General features: G+C 42.8%; 1 protein-coding gene across 2 annotated transcripts in view; it reads right to left on the bottom strand.

Annotated features, from left to right (window-relative positions):
* Positions 1 to 11,239: 11,239 nt before the first annotated feature.
* Positions 11,240 to 19,279, bottom strand: part of mmp17a (matrix metallopeptidase 17a) — an 88,380-nt gene continuing 80,340 nt past the window's right edge. The window contains exons 10-11 of one of the 2 annotated variants that reach the window (XR_015110410.1): positions 11,777 to 14,185; positions 11,240 to 11,446 (exon numbers count right to left, since the gene is read on the bottom strand). Coding sequence is in view for 1 of the 2 variants with exons in the window: in XM_086187539.1 (XP_086043665.1) it covers positions 13,860 to 14,185 (326 nt within the window). In the remaining variant the exon portion in view is untranslated. Of the gene's footprint in view, positions 14,186 to 19,279 lie in introns of both variants that reach the window. The other variant, XM_086187539.1, reaches the window with a different exon arrangement.

The raw sequence follows: 19,279 nt of genomic DNA on the forward strand, positions 1-19,279 counted from the left end.
AGACGGTGGCGTCTGAGCATCAATGCGCATGCGTAAAGCTATTCCAGCCGTAGCTTTGACGTCAGAGTGCCTAGAGGTCTCCTGATGGAAATGATGTCGTGCAAATGCAGGCAAATGAATACGTACATTTTTAAGAAAACCAATGACAATAATAATAATAAAATTATGGTCAGCAACAACAACAGCAATACTACCACGACTACTTCTACTACTACTACTACAATTACTACTACTACTACTACCAATAATAATAATAATAATAATAATAATGGGAGAAGAAAATCTATTAGAGCTGTTTGTAGTTGTGAAAAAACAGTATTCCAGATTGTTTCATTATATTTGGAAAATTCCTCATTCACAATCCTAAACTAAACTGCATAAAATCTTTATTTGACATTTGTTTCAATCAAATGTCCTCTGCCTGTCCCAAAGTAGTAAAACCTATGCTATATGCAGGCTTTATAACTGAACATTGACCTCTTCTTATTTTGTTATTTTTCTTTAAATTCAATTTTATTCTTTTATTCTTTGTTTCCACCCAGCAGCCATCAGGGTTTTGGGGTTTTTCTATTTTGCCTTGTAATTGTTCGCAGTCTACAAAAAACATATAGAATTAAATTAACTAAAATAAAATAAATGATGTTGGGTCTGTTTGATTGAATTAATTTGTTACTAAAAGCCTTCTGATTATTATTAACAATGTGGAACAAAGCGCTGGCCAATGCACAGCTACAGTATAAAGTAGAACACCAGTTCAGGCAGAGCAGGGGTGACTCTAGTCTGTTTCACCTCAGGTAAAAATCCCCAGGGGTCCTCAAACCAGCATTCATCATCATCATCATCATCATTGCAACAGCAATGATGGACAAAATTGTACCAATCAAAAAACAAAACAAACCCATAATTTTAAACTTTACATGGGCATTGGTTTGCACTTCCCTGCTACCTTTAACAGTTACACACGTGAAATCTGATAAATAATTGAAGTTAAATATATTCATATAGCAGGCGGCACGGTGGTGCAGTGGTCAGCACTGTTGCCTCACAGCAAGAAGGTTCCAGGTTCAAGTCCCGGCTCCATCACAGGATCTTTCTGTGTGAGTCTCCATGTTCTCCCTGTTCCTGTGTGGGTTCTCTCTGGTACTCCAGCTTCCTCCCACAGTCCACAGACATCAAGAGGGGACGAGGCTGATTGATACTCTAAATTGACTGTAGGTGTGACTGTGAGTGTGAATGGTTGTCTGTCTCTATGTGTTGGTGACTGGTTGAACGCTGCTTCTCGCCCAAAGGCTGCTGAGATAGACTCCAGCCCCCCTGCCCCCCCCCCCAACCCTAAACAGGATAAGCAGTAGAAAATGGATGGATGGATGGATGGATGGATGGATGGATGGATGGATGGATATTTTATATAGCACCTTTCACAGACACAAAATGAGTAAAATGAATGTAAGAGAACAGCATGAACACAATAACACAACTGCTGGCACTGGTTTGGCAGACACAGCAGCAACAGGCAGGTTTGAGGCAGAGTGCTATTATTAACTGGGCCTGTGTGCAAGGAAGAATAAGGTAAAAGAAGAGCATTCCAGAGTTTAGATGCAACTCCCTGAAAGACACGGTCACCTCTGGCTTTAAAACAGACTGTCTCGAGGGACAGACATCAGTTTTTCATCATGAGACCTAAAAAGGTCGATCAGCTTTTTATGAAAGGTGGAGGATGTCTGTCTTATATTGAGATGATTGGGCGTGTAAGGCCCTGAAAGTAAGCACCAGTATTTCAAACTGAATACAAAAGTTAATTGGGAGCCATTGAAGAGAGAATAAAATAGGTGGGATGTGTGATCTCTTGTTATTTCCTGTTAAAATCCAGGCAGCCTATTTTGCAGATTTAAGACCGTGAACAGAAGTTTGATTGAAATGGACAAACAGAGCCTTGCAATAATCCATGTGGCTAGAAATGAAGGGATGAATGATGATGTCAATCTCAACCTTAGTCACCAAGTCAAGTCAAGTCAATTTTATTTGTATGCACCAAATCACAACAAAAGTTATCTCATGGGACTTTCCAGGTAGAGCAGGTCCAGTACCTCACTCCTTCAATGAATTTACAACCAACAATTCTCCATCAGCAGCACATCCTGCAACAGCAGCGACCAAAACCTTCCTCTAGACAGGCAGGAACGTCGAGCAGATCCAGGCTCAATGGGGACGGCCTTCTGCTTTGACCGGTTGGGGGAAAGAGAGCAGGAGAACAGAGATGTACAGAAGGAAAAGAGAGGGACAGAGATAAAGGGAAGAGACTGATGGACAGACAGGGACGTGAGCAGGTGGAGCTCCCGGTGGCAGCTTGAGCCTCTTCAGGTCTGTAGCCTCCTCCAGCAGCACCTGGGAGGGAGCAGGGAGCCCAAAGGCTCTGGGGAAGGAGACGAGTTAGTAACACATATAGGAGGATAGAGAGGAGTAGAGAGAAGCCCAGTGCAGTCTAAGCCTATAGCAGCATATCTAAGAGCCAGCCTAAGTAGCCCAACTATAAGCCTGATCAAAAAGGAAGGTCTTTAGTCTGCTCTTAAAGGTAGAGAGGGTGTCTGCATCCCGGACTGAAACTGGGAGACGGTTCCACAGGAGGGGAGCCAGATAGCTGAAGACTCTGGCTCCCATTCTGCTTTTAGAAACTCTAGGAAGCACCAGTAACCCTGCATCCTGGGAGTGAAGGGTTCTCGCTGGGTAATAGGGGACGATGAGCCCTGTCAAATACGAACGTGCCTGATGGTTGAGGACTTTGTATGTTAGAAGAAGAATTTTAAATTCTATTCTGAATTTGACAGGGAGCCAATGCAGAGAAGCCAGTACAGGAGAGACATGGTCTCTTCTACTGGTTCTAGTCAACACGCGGGCAGCAGCGTTGTAGTGAAGAGTCTTCAGGGATTTATTGGTGCAGGCTGATAGGAGGGAGTTGCAGTATCGCAATTTAGTGATGGTCTTTAACTGAGAGAAACATGAATGGACAAGTTGGCTAACATGACACTTACAAGAGCAAGACTTTTCTAGGATGAAAACGGAATAATGAAGGTTGCACTGCACATTATTACTTCAAAACTCTGAATTCTGCCAAATGGCAGGAACTACATTAGCAGTTAGAAGAGCTTCTGTCCAAATTTTTCAATCATCAAAAACTTAAGTGATCAAGAGATTCAAATAAAATGGTCATTCAGTCAGTCAGTCACGTTAATCAGGTTTAAAAGAAAATTGGGTGTCATCAGCGTGGAATGATAAACAGCACCATAGCTGCTAATATTTTGACTAGGGGAAGCATATACAAGGTAAACAGCATAGGATCCAGCACAGAGCCTTGTGGAACACCAAAGGACAAAAAGATCTGAGTTTGACATGAACAGCAACTGAAAAACTCCTTTCAGTAAGGTAGGAGAAGAACCAGTCCAAGGCTGAACCAGAATTGTCCACCAATAGTTTTAACCAATTAAAAAGAATACCGTGATCAATGGTGTGAAAGGCTGAGTGGAGATCAAGTACACCAGTAGAGCATTTGCTGAACAGGAAGTTCTTTATCTCTTGACAACTGTAGATCTAGTAACTTAGCCAAAATATTACTCATGTCCCCCTGACTTTCAATGCCAAATCCAGTACCAGTCAGTTGCTGAGAAAGACTGTTGTAAAAAAAAAAAGTGATGTTTGTGTGTATATGCTTGGCTACAATTGGTCCGTTTAATATAAAACTAGACTCAGTTGTTTCCTCTGTCTTCATTTGATGCAAAAGGTCTGACTTTTATCTTTTCTGACAATCACGTAACAGTGACATAATAAAGATTATCATCAACACTGCAGATTATGTGACATTTTACTAAAATGTATGCAGTCTTTGTTCTCACTGTGATAAAAAAAAAAACAAGTAGGGAAGACATTTCAAAGTTTAAATGGAGAAAAATGTGAGGAATGAGGATGAGATTGGAGGCAGGAGGAGCCGGGCTGATAAAAAATGGAGGAAAAATGGGAGAATCTGGAATTGGATAGTAAGAGAGATCTATAGAAGTGCTGCAGATGGATGGACTTCAAATAAATGGATTATTAAAAAGCAGGATCTCTCTTGAGAGGGCTGCGGCCAAAAAATAACATTTTGCATCAAAGATACAAGAAATCTCCCCGTGACCTCAGATTGTGTGTCAGAGGTTTTGGTATTTTGTAATGAAGAGTTAATCAAGTTTTAATTCTTCTGAGCAGGCAACTTTCCAAAGACTCTTTTAGAGTTGCATTCATCACTGAAGGAAAGCAGAAAAATGGAGGCAATTTAAAACACAGCAGAGGAGAAGGAGCAGAAGAAGAGGGATACTGAGACGTGCACAGAGGTGGAAAGTAATGAAGTACATTTTCTACTCCTCTACTTTCCACGGGGCTACTTTTTTTTATTATGTCATTTGTCATCTTTAGTTAGATGAAAAATATATGACTACAGGAACCCAGAGAATTCACAAAAAACGTAATGTTTGTGATGAAATAAACGATTCAACTGTTTCGACGTAACATGATTAAATGATGAATAAAATGTCAACTTGCAACTGTTCTGGTCAACGTTTCCCACACTGCTAATCGGGAGAGAGGCTGCTTTTCGTTCCAGAAACTGTAATCATTTTCATTTCCAATCACTCGACTCCACTGTTTAAACAAAACGACTGATGTGAAAGAGCCTCTCTTCTATTTTCAGATTGATTTATCTATTAAATCAGCCAAGCAATCCATCGATTAGTAGAGAAAATAACAGCAGATCACAGTAACAAGTTACAACAGATAAATGTTTACTTCTGTAATACTGCACGAGTGATAATCACCTCTTGATATATTTCATCAAAGAACATCAGTCATCAGTCACCGGGGACATTCAGCACTTGTACTTTCAGTACTTGAAGTATATTGTCCTGATTTTGCTGATACTTAAGTGACATGTTAAAATCTCAATTAAAGACCGATGGAAGTCGGTTTTTCAAAATAAAGCAAAACGGCTAAAACAAATTAACAAATGAATTCAAATATACAAAATAAAATAAGCATTTACGTAACTGAAAAGGAAGATTTTTCAACTTAATTTAACTTTCTCCCTCTCACCCTAGACAGTAATTACTTCATCTGTGGGAGGGCTTATTTATTCACAATCTTGTGTACACGTGGAATAGCGGCTGTTGATAAGTCAAGACTGATATTCTTTTGAAGGATGAACAGCAGCTGTTAAACACGTGGCAGTGCGAGGGAAAACACCAACTGTGCACGAAGCTGAATTTGATAGAAAGCGTTTTTAGCACGTGAAGTATTTTGAATATTTCTATTCCTCCAAAGGTTAAATCAGGATAACCTTGGCCCGAGCCAGCAGCCCCATCTTTTTATTTCCCTCTATCTCCCGGACACAGAGCAGCTTTGACTTGTCCTTGTCCAGTGGTAACAGACTCAGTTTATAACTGCGTTTTCACTCGGTCCATCATCTGCGATGGGTACATCCCCTCTGGCCACGGTCTTCCATCTCCTCCCATGTGGTCACGTGTAGGAAATGTTTGGTTGGGTGAAATAATTGCTGGTGACAAATGCAAAATAGTTCATTCTCAAGAGCAAAAATCCTCCAAAAGTCGTAATAAATGTGCACGTAATTATGTCTACGAATGTGGTTGGTGCCATTTGTGTAAAGCCCATAGTCACCAGAGTAAGTTGGGGGGGGGGGGGGTAGCATGGACCTCGGAAGAACCCATTCAGATTTTGGGCAAATCCATTCTGAAAATCAAACAAACAAACAAAAAAAAACCACGTCTTATTTAACATTAGGTTTGGTTGAGGTCTTCAGTCAGCGAGCGTCAGCTGGACTCCTGATGTAAGCATTCAGACCCTGGGAGCCCTTAAGTTTAAAATCAGATGTCAAGCAAAAGAAAAAAAAAAAAACGCAGCAAAAGCAGAAGCCACAGCCTGAAAAAGTAAAGCACAACAACCTTCGCTTCTGACATGAAGCAAGAGCCAGGAGCACCAGAGGGGGGCGCTGGAGGACCGCAGGAGCTTGATGTTGGTTTATCTTCACCGTCGTGAGATGATCAGGGTTATGAGTTCAATCACCTCCAGCCTCATCTTTGAACACGTGTGACATCATCACAGCGGGAAGTATCAGCGCATGTTTGAAGTCACTGACGAATATCAGTGACTGTAATAAAGGAACCGCTGAAAACGTTTTTGAGACACAAAATCCATTAGTGAGCTGCTGTGTTGTGCTTTAGCTGATGCGTACAGTAGCGCCGTGTACTGTATCATACAGGAGCAGCCCCCCCCCCCCACACACACACACAGCAGTGCAGGTCTGTGAACGACTCTGTCAACCGTCACATCACTAGTGGGTGCATTTCCTCGCGCTCATCAGTGTGCTTCACAGCGGGTTTCGCCGTGAGCGGACCAGCAGACGCCATCGCAGGTGTCCACTCTGTAGGGGGTTTGAATATTTTAGCTGCTCTGTGTTTTTTTTCATTGATTATTTTGCCTCCTAGTTCCATAAGAGTCTCTGCTGGTGCTGAGGTTTAGAGAAGTAACTCCACCGCTCGCGTCACCTGTTCAGTTCCAGTCTCTGTTCTCCTTGTGTTAGGGTCTGGCTGAGGAGCTGCCAGGATCCAGGCCCTGGGGGCCGGTCGGGAATTTACATATATTTGGGTCACGTCTTGCTCTTGTTGTTGATGAAATGGTTTTCTGGTAGTGCATGCGGGTCGTTTGGGGTTGTGGTCGGGCTGGAAATCAATCTGGCAACACTGACAAGTCCAGGACTCACCAGAAGCTTCTCAAGTCTGGAGCCAAAATCTGCCAATACCTCACAGCCCACTAGGACTCAAGGATGAACTCTGACCTCTGGTGGTCAAAGGTCAAACGTCACTGTCATCTTATGTGAGATATAAGATAAGGATATAAAGTAATAGGATACCTCAGGAACTCCTGAATTCTTCAAACATGCCACAACGATACATTTGAAGCGCATTCTGTCTGACATTTTTAATGTTTCTCACACACCTTTGTGAATGGTAAATCCCGTTCATTAACATCATCAGGAGTCGGGCCTTTGAATCCTCTCCTGAACACTTGAAGGTCTTGATGAAGACGTCCAGCTTACCGAAGGTTACCGATTTTCAACCTCTCTGCTGCACTGAAAGGAAGTTCTGAGACTGGATCAGGGTTCTCTCCCCTCCTGCGTACAGCACATTGCTATGCTGAAGTGTGTGATCAGCGCCAATAGGTCACACCAGATAATTACACTGAGAAACTGAGGGAAACTCAATACACTCTATTACTACGGAGACACCCAAGGACTCGGGGGAGACTTTGGATTTCATGGACTGGATGTAAAGCGTCAAGTATCTCCTGCTGCGAGTGAGTAACTGCTGTTTTTAAACTAAAACAGGAGGCGCACAAGGAGGCACACTGGCGAACGTCCTCCAGTGCAAACGCTCTCAAGATAGCAAGTGACCTTTTTCATTCATTTGTGCAAATTAAGAGTCAATATCCTGCCTCTTGAGGATGAGTGGAGCTCGTAACAGTAATCAGACAGCTGGACATGCAACAAATATAAATGTCTGCTGACTGAAGTGTCGAACTACCTGCAGCTATGTGCTCCCACACCACGCCACCAACTGCTTTCATGGGTTGACTTATTACCCGCTGGATGATGAGTGCGAGGTATTCGGGTGTCATGTGTTGGTGTTTTATCTTCGCTGGGTTAAGGGTCTTCAGGGGGTCTGGCAAGTCCTCCCCTGACAACATGTGTCAGCTTGTTTGCCAGAGAAAGTCCAGACCGATGGTCCGCAGAGATGCAGGGTGGCTTTGCTCTCATTCGGCGCCCCGCCGCCCGGCTGGTTTTCATTCTGCAGCTCGCTCTGCCTTTGTATCAGAACATCAGCACCGGTGTCCTCCTTGCTCTCATCGCCATCGTCACCTTGACAGAATAATGATGAATTCGGGGATATTTTGACGTGTATCCACATAATAATGCAGCGCCTGACTTGTGCTTGATGCTCCACACGTGCTCCATCCCGCCGACAGCGACGGTGGGGGTACATACCTCCCCTGGACACCTTTCCTGGGCAACTGTTGGAATTGATTTGACCTTTTTCAGGAATGCAGCTGCGAGCAGAGATCTGCTCACCACCACACATCGACTGAGAGAGGAGCATCACCTCCGGTCGCTGGTCGAGGCAGATGTCCTCCCTCCTGTTGGGTCTCTGAACTTGTGTGTGTGGCTCTGACAAAACTTCTGATGTGAACTGGCGCTGTTTGAATAAAATGGAATTGAATTAAGAGGGAGAGACAATAGGATCTATCAATGATCTCTGTCTCTGAAGGACGTTCCACGTTAGAATGTAGAATGTAGAATGTGGCTGTTGGAACAAACAGGTTAGTTTGCTGTGGAACAGCAGCAGCACCTGAGGAGGATGGATGGTCGCAACCTACAGGCTGAAAATGGACAGTTTTGACCAAGTGTGCGAATCGCGCATGGCCTATCAGGGTTCCCCCACACTATCACTCTATCCTGGGTTCAGCCCCGCCCACGACAACTGGGACTGTACCTCCCCCGACTTTTTCTAAGAACACAAATAAAGCGTTGTATTTTAAAGCAATGCCTTTAAAGGAAAATGCTGGCATTTAGCAGCAAAATGAGTGACAGGGACCAAAATTATTTCAATCATTAATCCTTGAGATTTATCACAATGAGTGAGAACCACAAAACTGCTTCAATATGATGTCGCAAACCCATTTTTCACATCAAATCACATATTTCTCGGTCTTGTTATGTTCTCAAAAAAAGATTATAGTGTGCACATCCCACCCTCTGGCAGATGGAGGACAAATGAAAATTACAAGTGAAAAAAAGATAATGACGTGACACTGTTAAGCTCTCATATTTAACATTTGAAGATGCAACATTTCGACCCTACTGGGTCTTTTTCAAGGCATTTTAAATATTAAATAAGGGAGCTTGACAGAGTTGCGGACAATATCCTTTTTTTCACTTGTTTTGCTCTCAGTGCCGACAGGCTCAGATTGTGAAGACAGTCTTTCAGTGATGTCAAAGGCAATCACAAGCACTTCTCTCGCCGTCTCTCTCCCACGCCGGACAAGGAAAACATGACATACAAAACCTGTGAATGTTTTTTTGGTCACAGATCCTCTCTTTGGAATTACAGTTTCGAAAGAAATGAAAAGAAATTATATCGTTATTGGTGGCCATGAACACAGTAAACTCAGAAAAAACAAACAAACGACTGGTCATTGACGGCGGCGAGGCACGCTAACATTAGCGGTCAGTGCTAGTGGGGTGTGCTAGTTAGCTTAATGATGTTTTGGTTTCTTAAACGCAAATTACAGTCTGTGTCAGGTTTTACCAACACAGAGAAAACAGTGCTGCTGGAAACACCATTCAGGGGTGTGGGACTGTTATCAGTGGGGCACTGGCCGCAGCTAGCATACCTCACCACTGGAAACAGCTAGCAGCATTGCTAGCGGGGTTATATATTTAGTCGTCTTACCTAGCAGGGCAGCTACATATGTCAACAAGTATGAAAACCTATATTCTCGTCATAAAACATCTTTTAAATGTAGTAATACAACCACAGCAGTAGTATTCCTCTCCTCAACCTCAAAAGAGGATACTTGCTGATTCCCGTGCTAATGGCGGCCTTAGCTTGACTTGCTCAGTAGACTGAACCGCTGAGCTTCAGGTAAGCGCCCTTAACAAGACCAGCGCTTCCTTTTAAGTCTAGCTGGTAAAACTTGATTGAGAAGCGCTCTAATTACACTTCCTTAATCAATTACAAGGCCTGACTAAAATGGTCTCAGTGAACAAACTGCTGGAAACTGACCCCTCCTGCTGCATATGCCCCCCCGGAGCAGGTCGGCTCCTGGTGGCCGCCATGTCACACCAGTTAATTAACACCACTCAAGTGTGTCAAGAGGAGGGAAGAGAAATTGCTGCTCTTAGCGGTGTCACACCTCGACCTGGCAGGGCGTGACGAGAGGGGGATGCTGGGAGGAATAACAATGAAATCTTCAATGAAGATAAACATGATTTGTGCATTATTCAAGTCAGAGAATAAAATTAAACTGTAAACAGAGCAAATCTAATCTAACAGAATGGTTATCGAGGATAATTGGTACATTTTATTCTTGTTTTGTGAAAAAAAACAACTTAAGATTGTGTTTGTTGGTTATGTGAAGCCTCTGACTTGATGGTTTTACTTATTTTTTGCTTCCTACATTTGATTTTTTAGTATTTGAAATACTAAATATTTCAAATCAGGTGACACGACATTTATGGAAGAAGCCCAGTCGACTCAAGACCAGCTTTTGAATATCTGATAAATACTCATTTTCACTGAAAGTGCATTTCACTCCATTTCCAAATTTCTAGTTTTTAAATTCTTTAATTAATTTTCAGTTTAATTTATTCATAACTTATTGCTGGACCACTGTATTCTCCCTTATGCTACATTAAATGTATTTTTGTCACTTTTGTTGTTTTTTGTATCTCATCACCTGTTTATGAATATTTTATTTTCACTGTAAAACCTTTTGGATCTAACACCGCTTCGATAAGTGCTACAAAAACAAAATTTATTTTCAATAAATTAAATTATCATATAAAGTAGCACGACTGATGAATTGCCCGGGCGATAATAGCAATTTATCAGCTAATAATAGCTGACGTGAACACTTTTTTAGTGTCTTGGTTGTGTTTTTGAATTACCTCCTTGTCCAGTAGAGCGCGCTGTGCTGCAGTGTTGTAAAATATTCTGGCTCAGTAAAATTTGAACCATATTTGAAGGATTATTGCAAAAAATATGTCTTCCTCTTCCTCTTGATGAAGGATGACAATAGATTGATCTTAGTTTTTAACTTCCTGGGATCCGTAGATGCTTAAAAAAAAAAAAAATCCCAGGTCCTTCATAAAAACTCTCCTGGCAGCAAATGCATTCATCAACCAACTCTGTTTGTGTGAGCAACACGACGTTGTTTGGATTCATGATGGACAGCAGTGACATTACAAGAGAAAACATCAGTGGGCAGAAGAGCTGCTCCCCAGTTGGTGTGTGCAAGCTGTCATGTTACTTTAATCTGTCTTGGAGCCGAGGCTTCCTTTCAATTACACTAAATAATTACACACAGCCGCAAGACTCAAAAATAATCTACCTCCGTACAAATGCACTGGAGCCCAGCTGGCCACGAGAGTCAGTCAGATTCTTTTATTTTTCTAGAAAAATATTTTACATTAGAAAACACACCTTGAAATATACAATCGACTTGGAACCATGGAACATTTGAACTCAAATATACCTGCGTCTATATTTAAAACTGTATATTTGAGGGAGAAACAAAATCCAGTTGGGTCTTGTGAGGTTGACAGAGGACATCACCAGCTTGGAAAATGACTCTGTAATCAGACCAAAGTAATATGGAATCACAAGCTATCCATATTCATTATATCTAAAAAAAAAAAAGAGAAGAAAAAAAAAACCCTGACAAACCCAAAGCTGCCACTGACGGGGGCAGGGAATGCTTCTGTGTCAGGGGTGGCGACGATAATTCATAGAGATACATGAGCAGCAGTTCGAAGCAGTTTGAAGCGAGGATAATGGCGTAAAGCGACGTCGATAAAGTTCTTGAATTTTTACTTTCTGAATGAAATCACTCATTTGTTTCGCCGTCTTATATCTCTGGGAGCCCTTTTTTTCTGTAAGTAGTGGTGCCGGATGGTATTCACCTGTCTGCAGCCCAGGAGACCATTCATCCACCTGTCGACATCCCCGCATGCCATTCATGTGTCTTCCTGTCTACATCCCAGGGTGCCATTCATCTGTTAAGTATCAACAGGGTGCTATCCTGGGGTAGCGCTCACCTGTCTGCCAAGATACGTGCCAACATGTCAGTCAGCTGTCTCACTTCACTATCTAGATCCCTGAATATCATTATTTGCCCTAGTTGAGTCTTGCATGAAGCCCTTTCTGTCAGACAGAGAGAACTCTCTCTCTCTTGGATCGTTGGACCCAAACACCAACAGCAGCGGTTGCTATGACTTTAACTGTAGCTAAGCTAACTGGTAGAGGTGCTAAGCGGCCTGACAGGCACTATTTAAAGACATGGTTTGACATTTTAGTTAATTGCTGAGAAATAATGTCAGTGTCATATCCCAGAAGCAGGAGTGTGTTAGCTTAGCTGAGCATAAAAGCTAGCCTGGTTTTGTCAAACATCACAAAGTGTACTTAATAATCCCCTTTTAAAAGCATGTCATTCTATATTGTGAGTGATAAAATCATTAAAAGATAATGTGCTAAAGGAATATGCCAACTTTTTTGGGAAGAAAACTGAACCCCTTCTCTCTGTGCATTTATCAGACCCAAATGCAAGTAACTGCTAGTTAGAGGACCACAATGAATGTTAGCGGGTGCAAAGTGCTAGCATAGCTAAGGTCAAGTCATCAAATAACTCAACACACAAATTTCCCCGTTGTGGGATCAATAAAGTTCCATCTATCTCTCTGTCAATCTGACTCCGGTTCATGGTCTTGGTTTGTCCAGAAGCCCCCCCCCCTTACAAAGCCGCTCATGATTATTAACAGCAGTTGCTCTGGTAGTCCTGCACAAATGTTTTGTTTTGTTGGCTTACGTTTTGAAGTGCTGCATCAAATCATCGCACCCGAGGAAATCTGGAAACCCAATGCATCTGATTCTGAATTCTGTTTTACGTGTATCTACCATAGCCAATGGTACACATAAAACTAGTTCTATTCATACACGTAAAGGCTAAGTATTTGATGACTTTTGACGCAGCACATCCAGTACCACCGTGCTACGCTAACTAGCACTTAGCTGTTTTTAGCTCCAGCTCCAACTGTCCAGTGATGGAAACATGACTCCTAGGTGGACAGGCTGATTTTTTTGCCCGTCTTCTCTATGACCAGTCTTTCCACATCTCACCGTGTAAACAGGTGGGCAGGAAAAGTTACTTTTGTTTTAAGGGATTAGATTTGTTTTTTATGTCATGCAAGTACGAGAGCGTCACTTGATTCACTCTAAGAAAGGAAAAGTAGTTGACAAGGCAGGGGAGTCTTTTTTAGCTGGTTTACACTAAATAAGTTGCATCTATGCACTAACTTTGGTGGGAAAATAGGGAACTATGCAGTAGCTACTGTTTGGACGTTTCAAGACCTTTAGACAAAACCAGGCAAGATGTTTTGCTGTCATTATGCTAAACTTAGCTAACACCCTCACATTTACTGAACACAGTAAAAGTCCACTGTTGTTCTCTGGTAAGAAAGTATATTCCTAAATGTCCCGTTAATCCTTTTGAGGTAAAAATGTAACTTTTTCACCACTTCATTTGTTTTCTCCCAGGTTGCCCTTCATTATTGCTGTAAGCATGCCGCACGTGAAAAACATAATTATAAAGGTGCTGTTAGTTATAGTTTTATTATGTGTGATCCTATTTCAGATCAGCCCATACGTAGCCTTCCTCACAGGGATGAGACTCAAACATTCAGAAAGAAACTACGAGAGAATGTGTGTGTGCGTAACTTCATCTGCAAAGTCTACTGTTGCCGTTATGGGTGAAATGACGAGGCATACCCTAATATTAATATGATAACTGTATGTACTATGCATACTGCAAGGCGCTTTAGATGACGGTCAAATATCATGTGAAATAAATAACAAAAAAATAAGTGCAAAAAAACATACCAATTAATATTTATATGAACAAATATTCCACTTTGTATGTCGACTGGGTGTTCTCTACAAGCCAGTCACTTTCTTGCACCCAGCTTGAGAACCTTGTCCAATGTTGTGGCATCATAGCAGTTCAGAGCGGAGGGCCAGCGAGAGCGTCCAGAGGGGTGGCAGCAGCCACACGGGGGACGGGGAGGGGCGGGCGCCCAAAGGCGAGGCAGAGTCAGAGGTGCAGGAACACACCTCGTATCCGTTCTCCGCGTGGTCCGGGTGATGGTGCCCGTTGACTCGTGTCTCAGTGCTTTTGGACTCTGTGTCCGGAGAGTCCGACTGCATCTCCGTGCACAGCAGCCAGTCCTTGGCGATGAGGCGGGGGTATCCTGCCTCCGCCTCCATATCACTACCCGGCACTCGCCAGTACTCCTTCCCCTTGAAGAAATAGGACGAGCCTTCACAGGGAGAGGGAAGAGAGAGTGATAGTTTGACTTTTTTTCAAGGCTGAGACAGTAAAATTGTAGAAAATAACAACAAAGAACAGAAGGACGCACAAGGTGGAGAGGTAGCTTTTGCCCGGAAGGCAGATGAGAGCCCAACAAGGATGCAAATAAGTAATAAAATACGACAAACATAAAAGTCAGCAGGATTACTGAGAAGGGCAATTGTAATAAATGTGGTCGTTCTTCAGCTGCTTCCTATAACTCTGTTCAGGCCTCCCCTCCAGCAATGTCCTCATCCCTCTCCCCATCCTCTTTTCTCTGTTCTCCTCCTGTCTGCGTCCCACAGTTATCGCAGCATCCTGGGCTCATGGAGGCTGCCGACAGGAAGATAAATGCTTTGATGTGCCTCCAATTCCTCGGCCCGAAGGCCTGTGTACATGTGAAGATGTGTGTGTTTGTGTTTATATACATCTATGTGTTTCTAAAATGGGGGATTTTTGTATTTGGCCTGCACCTCCTCAAAGACATCAAAGCGCTTGGAGCAAGACCTCTGAAGCTGGCGAAAGCTCAGACGCAACACAGACCCGTGAACACCTGACAGAGAAAAGAGCGTCCAAACACTCAGCTGGGGTGTTTAGCGAGGGGAGGAGGAGGAGGAGGGAGGAGCGAGGGTGATGTCGCTCCCAGTGAGGATGGCCTGGAATAAAGACCGAGTACCTCCTGCTAATGAGTTGTTTTCGTGCCAGTTTTGAACAAGTGTTTTATCAAAGGCTAATCTGGACAGCCAACTGGAGGAAGCACTCATATGAAGTGAATTTAAAGCGTATTTGCTCTGTAAATGCTGCCAAGTAGATTGTAAGGTAAAGTAACCATAACTATTTCAAGTGGGAAAGGCTTCCCTCGACAGATGACTGCAGCGCATTCATGTTTTAATGCTGTTATTTTGTTAGATGGAACTATCGTGATTTAATTGTTTTGAGTCTGTAATTTAACGTGCGGCACACGTGGCCAGTGCTAATTTCTCGCTGTTTTTTCGAGCTACAGGAGAGGAAGGCTGCGCCGCTGGAATATAAGGCTCCTCTTTTGATGTTGTTTATACTTTTCACACAGAACATGAAATTACGTTTCACTGATACTAAAAATATACTAATATATTTCTCTCGCTCCTTTTTTTGAAACCCTTTACAGCAGTGGATTCACCCACACAACCTAAAGCTGCACACGGAGAGCATAAAAGTGAACCTCTCCTTGAGAAAAAAATAAAAGCCTTTTTCTGAGATGAATAAAATAGCAACACTTTTACTTCTACTTCAGCCGATACAATTATAAAGTAGCAGCACTTTAACTTGAGAAAACATGATAAATTGTACTCGTCGTGTACACTAAAAGAAGGCTCAGCATCGAACTTTTACAGTGGCACAAATGTCACAACAGAATTATCAGTAGAATTATTGAATAATTTATTTTAACTGCATAAAACATCCAGTCCCTTCTACCAAACTGCTGTTATTGTAATATATTTCTAAGTTTGATTAATCTTTCATGGTTTTGTGGCGAGCACTAATAATGATTCTAATGGTTAATGTCATGCTGATGCCACACATAATTACAGGGTGGCCAGCTGATAGCTCACCTGCTCGCCTCTGTCTATGCCTGGATTTTATGACAGGTGCTAGACATTTTATAGGAGGTAAAAGGCAAGAATGTGTTACAGGCACAGATGCACCGAGTCTGTAAAGATTACTGACATTAGAAATGCAGGCGTGACATGCTCCAGTAATGATGGCATTATCCTCCCACAAACTCAGTCCCGTCTTGAGAAGAGAGATTGAAAAAGGAGGGAAGGCAAAGAGAGTGAGTAAGATAAAATATTACGACTTTTATTCATGTATCAATTGCTTTTTAAGGCCTGATATTGCGCTTGGTGTGTCCTAGAGTAATCTATTTTGCTTCCAGCCAATTTAAAATGTATGTCATAGCTCTGTGACCTCACATTCATATCTTCTAGCCGATCGAGTAAGAGCTGCATCAGCATTGGTGCAACCACTTGGCTAAAGAACTGCCCCAGGCTCCTGAAGTTTTAATGGAAGCTAAAGGCCATTGCCTGGGAATCCTGACCCCTCCTACTTCCTCCTGAAGGAGAAAGGCTCCCACAACACCAGCAAGTTTACAAGTATTGAATGTAGCATTTTTAATTTGCTATTTTACTAATCACGACAAAAATGTCTTCAGGAAAGACTGAAGATGAACCACTTTAAAACAGAAAGCTTGCTACATTGTTAAGTTTTCTTTCTGTTGTGCCACTCCTCACAAGATCCTTTATTCAAAAATATAACAGCACAATATCCTTTACAAAACCTGATGAGCACCTTGGCAAAGATTGAGATACCCTCGACATTTAGTACCTGTAACCCCCCCCCACCCCCCCCTCCGGCCGACATCGCAGCTTGTAAACTCTTTTTCTACCCATTTTGTGTTTGGGATTTCCTCCCATTCTTTCATTCAAAAGGCTTGTTGTAGCCTTGCCATATTCCTGCGCACTCTTGCAGCCATCGCTCAGTTAAGATAAACCCACAAGACTTTCAATTATGTTGAAATCAGACAACTGTGAGGTCCGTTCCAAAACTTGGGTCTCCTGAGGCGGTTCACGGTGGATTTGAAGGTTTGAAGGCGTGTTCAGGATCTTAATCCTGTTGTCCAAACCGACAGCTTCACTATTCAGTTGTGTATTTACAGATGGAGTCATGTTTGCTTTATTTCGTGAAATTCACTCATGCAAGGTTACAGTGACTGTAACTCCAAGGCATGATAGGACCACTATCATGCTTAGTAACTCACAAGGTGTTCCACAGCACCCCCCCCCCCGCCCCCCATTTGCACATGTATCCCTGGAGATTAGAGTGGTGCACTGATGATGCACTGATAGAGATCTCATCTTGACCTTCACAGCTCCCCTTGACTGTCATCTGCTGAAGTAATAACAATTGAAAAAAATGTAAATTATTTCTATCCTTCACCTGCATTGTGAGTATCTACCTTTTATTTTCAGAGTCTTTCATCGCTGATTAAAGGTGGTCACAGAGTGTTTGCACTAGGTTCATTTTCTGTAAGGCTATAAAATTCATAGAGATGACCACTGTTGATTTGCCTACGGCCAGAGAAGCTCCTCTGGGGTCTCTTTGGGTGCACAAAATTTTGCACAAGCCACAATGATTTTCTTTTATGGCCTGTGGTTTGGTAGAAACACCCTGAAGCTGCCGCTGAAGTCTATCAGCTTGGTCCACAAAACAGGGGGATGGGGCTCATGTTTGAGCAAGGTGTTTGATCTGTCTGTCCAAAGCACCAAAGCATGGAGTAGAATAAAGAGAATTAAAATCAGTAAAATCAGAAAGGGAGCTGGACAAGGCTGGAGCCAGGACATGGGTCACACAGATACGTCAAGGACACCCCAGTGGAGGCTGAGCCTCTTCATACAGGCCAAATACTCTTTTAAGGCCTCAGAAGAATCCATCCATCCATCCATTTTCTTCCGTTTATCCTGTTAAGGGTTGCGGGGCTGGAGCCTGTTCCAGCAGCTTTCAGGCCAACACATAGACAGTCAACCATTCACACTCACAGTCACACCTACGGTCAATTTAGAGTATCAATCAGCCTCGTCCCCTCTTGATGTCTTTGGACTGTGGGAGGAAGCTGGAGTACCAGAGAGAACCCACACAGGAACAGGGAGAACATGGAGACTCCACACAGAAAGATCCTGTGATGGAGTCGGGACTGGAACCTGGAACCTTCTTGCTGTGAGGCCACAGTGCTGACCACCGTGCACCACCGTGCCACCTGACACACCTTCTCATTAATGTTTTTTCTTTATTTTCATTCCTATTTACATTGTAGGTTCTCACTGAATGCATCAAAACTATGAATGAACACAGATACACAAAAGTGTGAAACAACTCAACACCTGTTTTATACTTTAGATTCTTCAACATAGCCACCCTTTGCTTTGAAACCTGTTTTGCTCACTCTTGGCTTTCTGTGCATGAGCTTCATGAGGTCGTCACCTGAAATGGTTCTCCTACAGTCTTGAAGGAGCTCCCAGAGATGCTGAGCTCTTGTTGGTCCTTTTGCCTTCACTCTGCGGTCCATCTCATCCCAAAGGTGACAGTGCTAAACACTGTACCACCGTGCCGCCCCTCAGAAGAACCCACATCTCAAATATATTTGGACACCAACCCACCCCGGGACTACCAGAACCTGACTTTACAGCACACGATGTGGTGCTAAAATGGTACAGATGGTGCAAGAACCAGGTCTTGTGAGCAAAGGTATGTGAAGCAAGCCTGCAGAAAGAACAGATTATATCAGGTGTAGATGCGCGCTGTCTCTACTCTCACTATCCTGCTCAAACAGAACAAGCTAGGTAAAAACACAAATCCAGTTTATCAGGGTTCGGCAGCTACACGGAGAAGTCACTCTAAGGGAAGTGAAACATTGAAGATGACCATCAGGATTCACCAGATCCCCCCTGGTGGAAGAAGCAGAGCAAGCAGGCTTCTGAAAGAAGAAAAGGTAAAGGGTGGTGGGAGCAAGGATCCTGGGGCTGGTTGAAGGGAGCTGCTCCACCACCCACAGATATTCAAGGATTACAAGAGCAAAATATCCATAAAGGGTATGACCCTAACAACTCCGCAGCTGATATCACCAAGGCTTGTGGTGGAGTAGAACCTTTAAATAACAGGGATACAGGTTTGTTGCTGTCTTACGTAAACAAACCATTTGTTTCCCAGAGAAGGTTTGTGCTACACGTTAACTAGAAAGCAAGTTCTATTCAAAGATCATAATTGGCTGATTTACGCTTGAAAAAGTCGACTAGAAATGTTTGATGACTTTCTCTAACAGCTGGGTCAGTAGTTGACCATATGTCATAGATACTATAGACCAGTTTGTGGGCAGATAGTTGAGAACAATACTTGTGTGATCCATCTGGCATTGACTTTTCCTCCCTGGCATGTTTAAGAAATTTCACAGATTATAATTAAATTTTGGAACTGGTTTAGTTGTATATATGAACAGAAGGCAGTGCCATGCTGCCACAGAAAACAGTTCTCA

The sequence above is a fragment of the Aulostomus chinensis genome, chromosome 19 (genome assembly GCF_037954235.1).
Source record: "Aulostomus chinensis isolate RoL2024-O1b breed Wild chromosome 19, RoL_Achi_v1.0, whole genome shotgun sequence".
NCBI classification, from domain to species: Eukaryota; Metazoa; Chordata; class Actinopteri; order Syngnathiformes; family Aulostomidae; genus Aulostomus; species Aulostomus chinensis.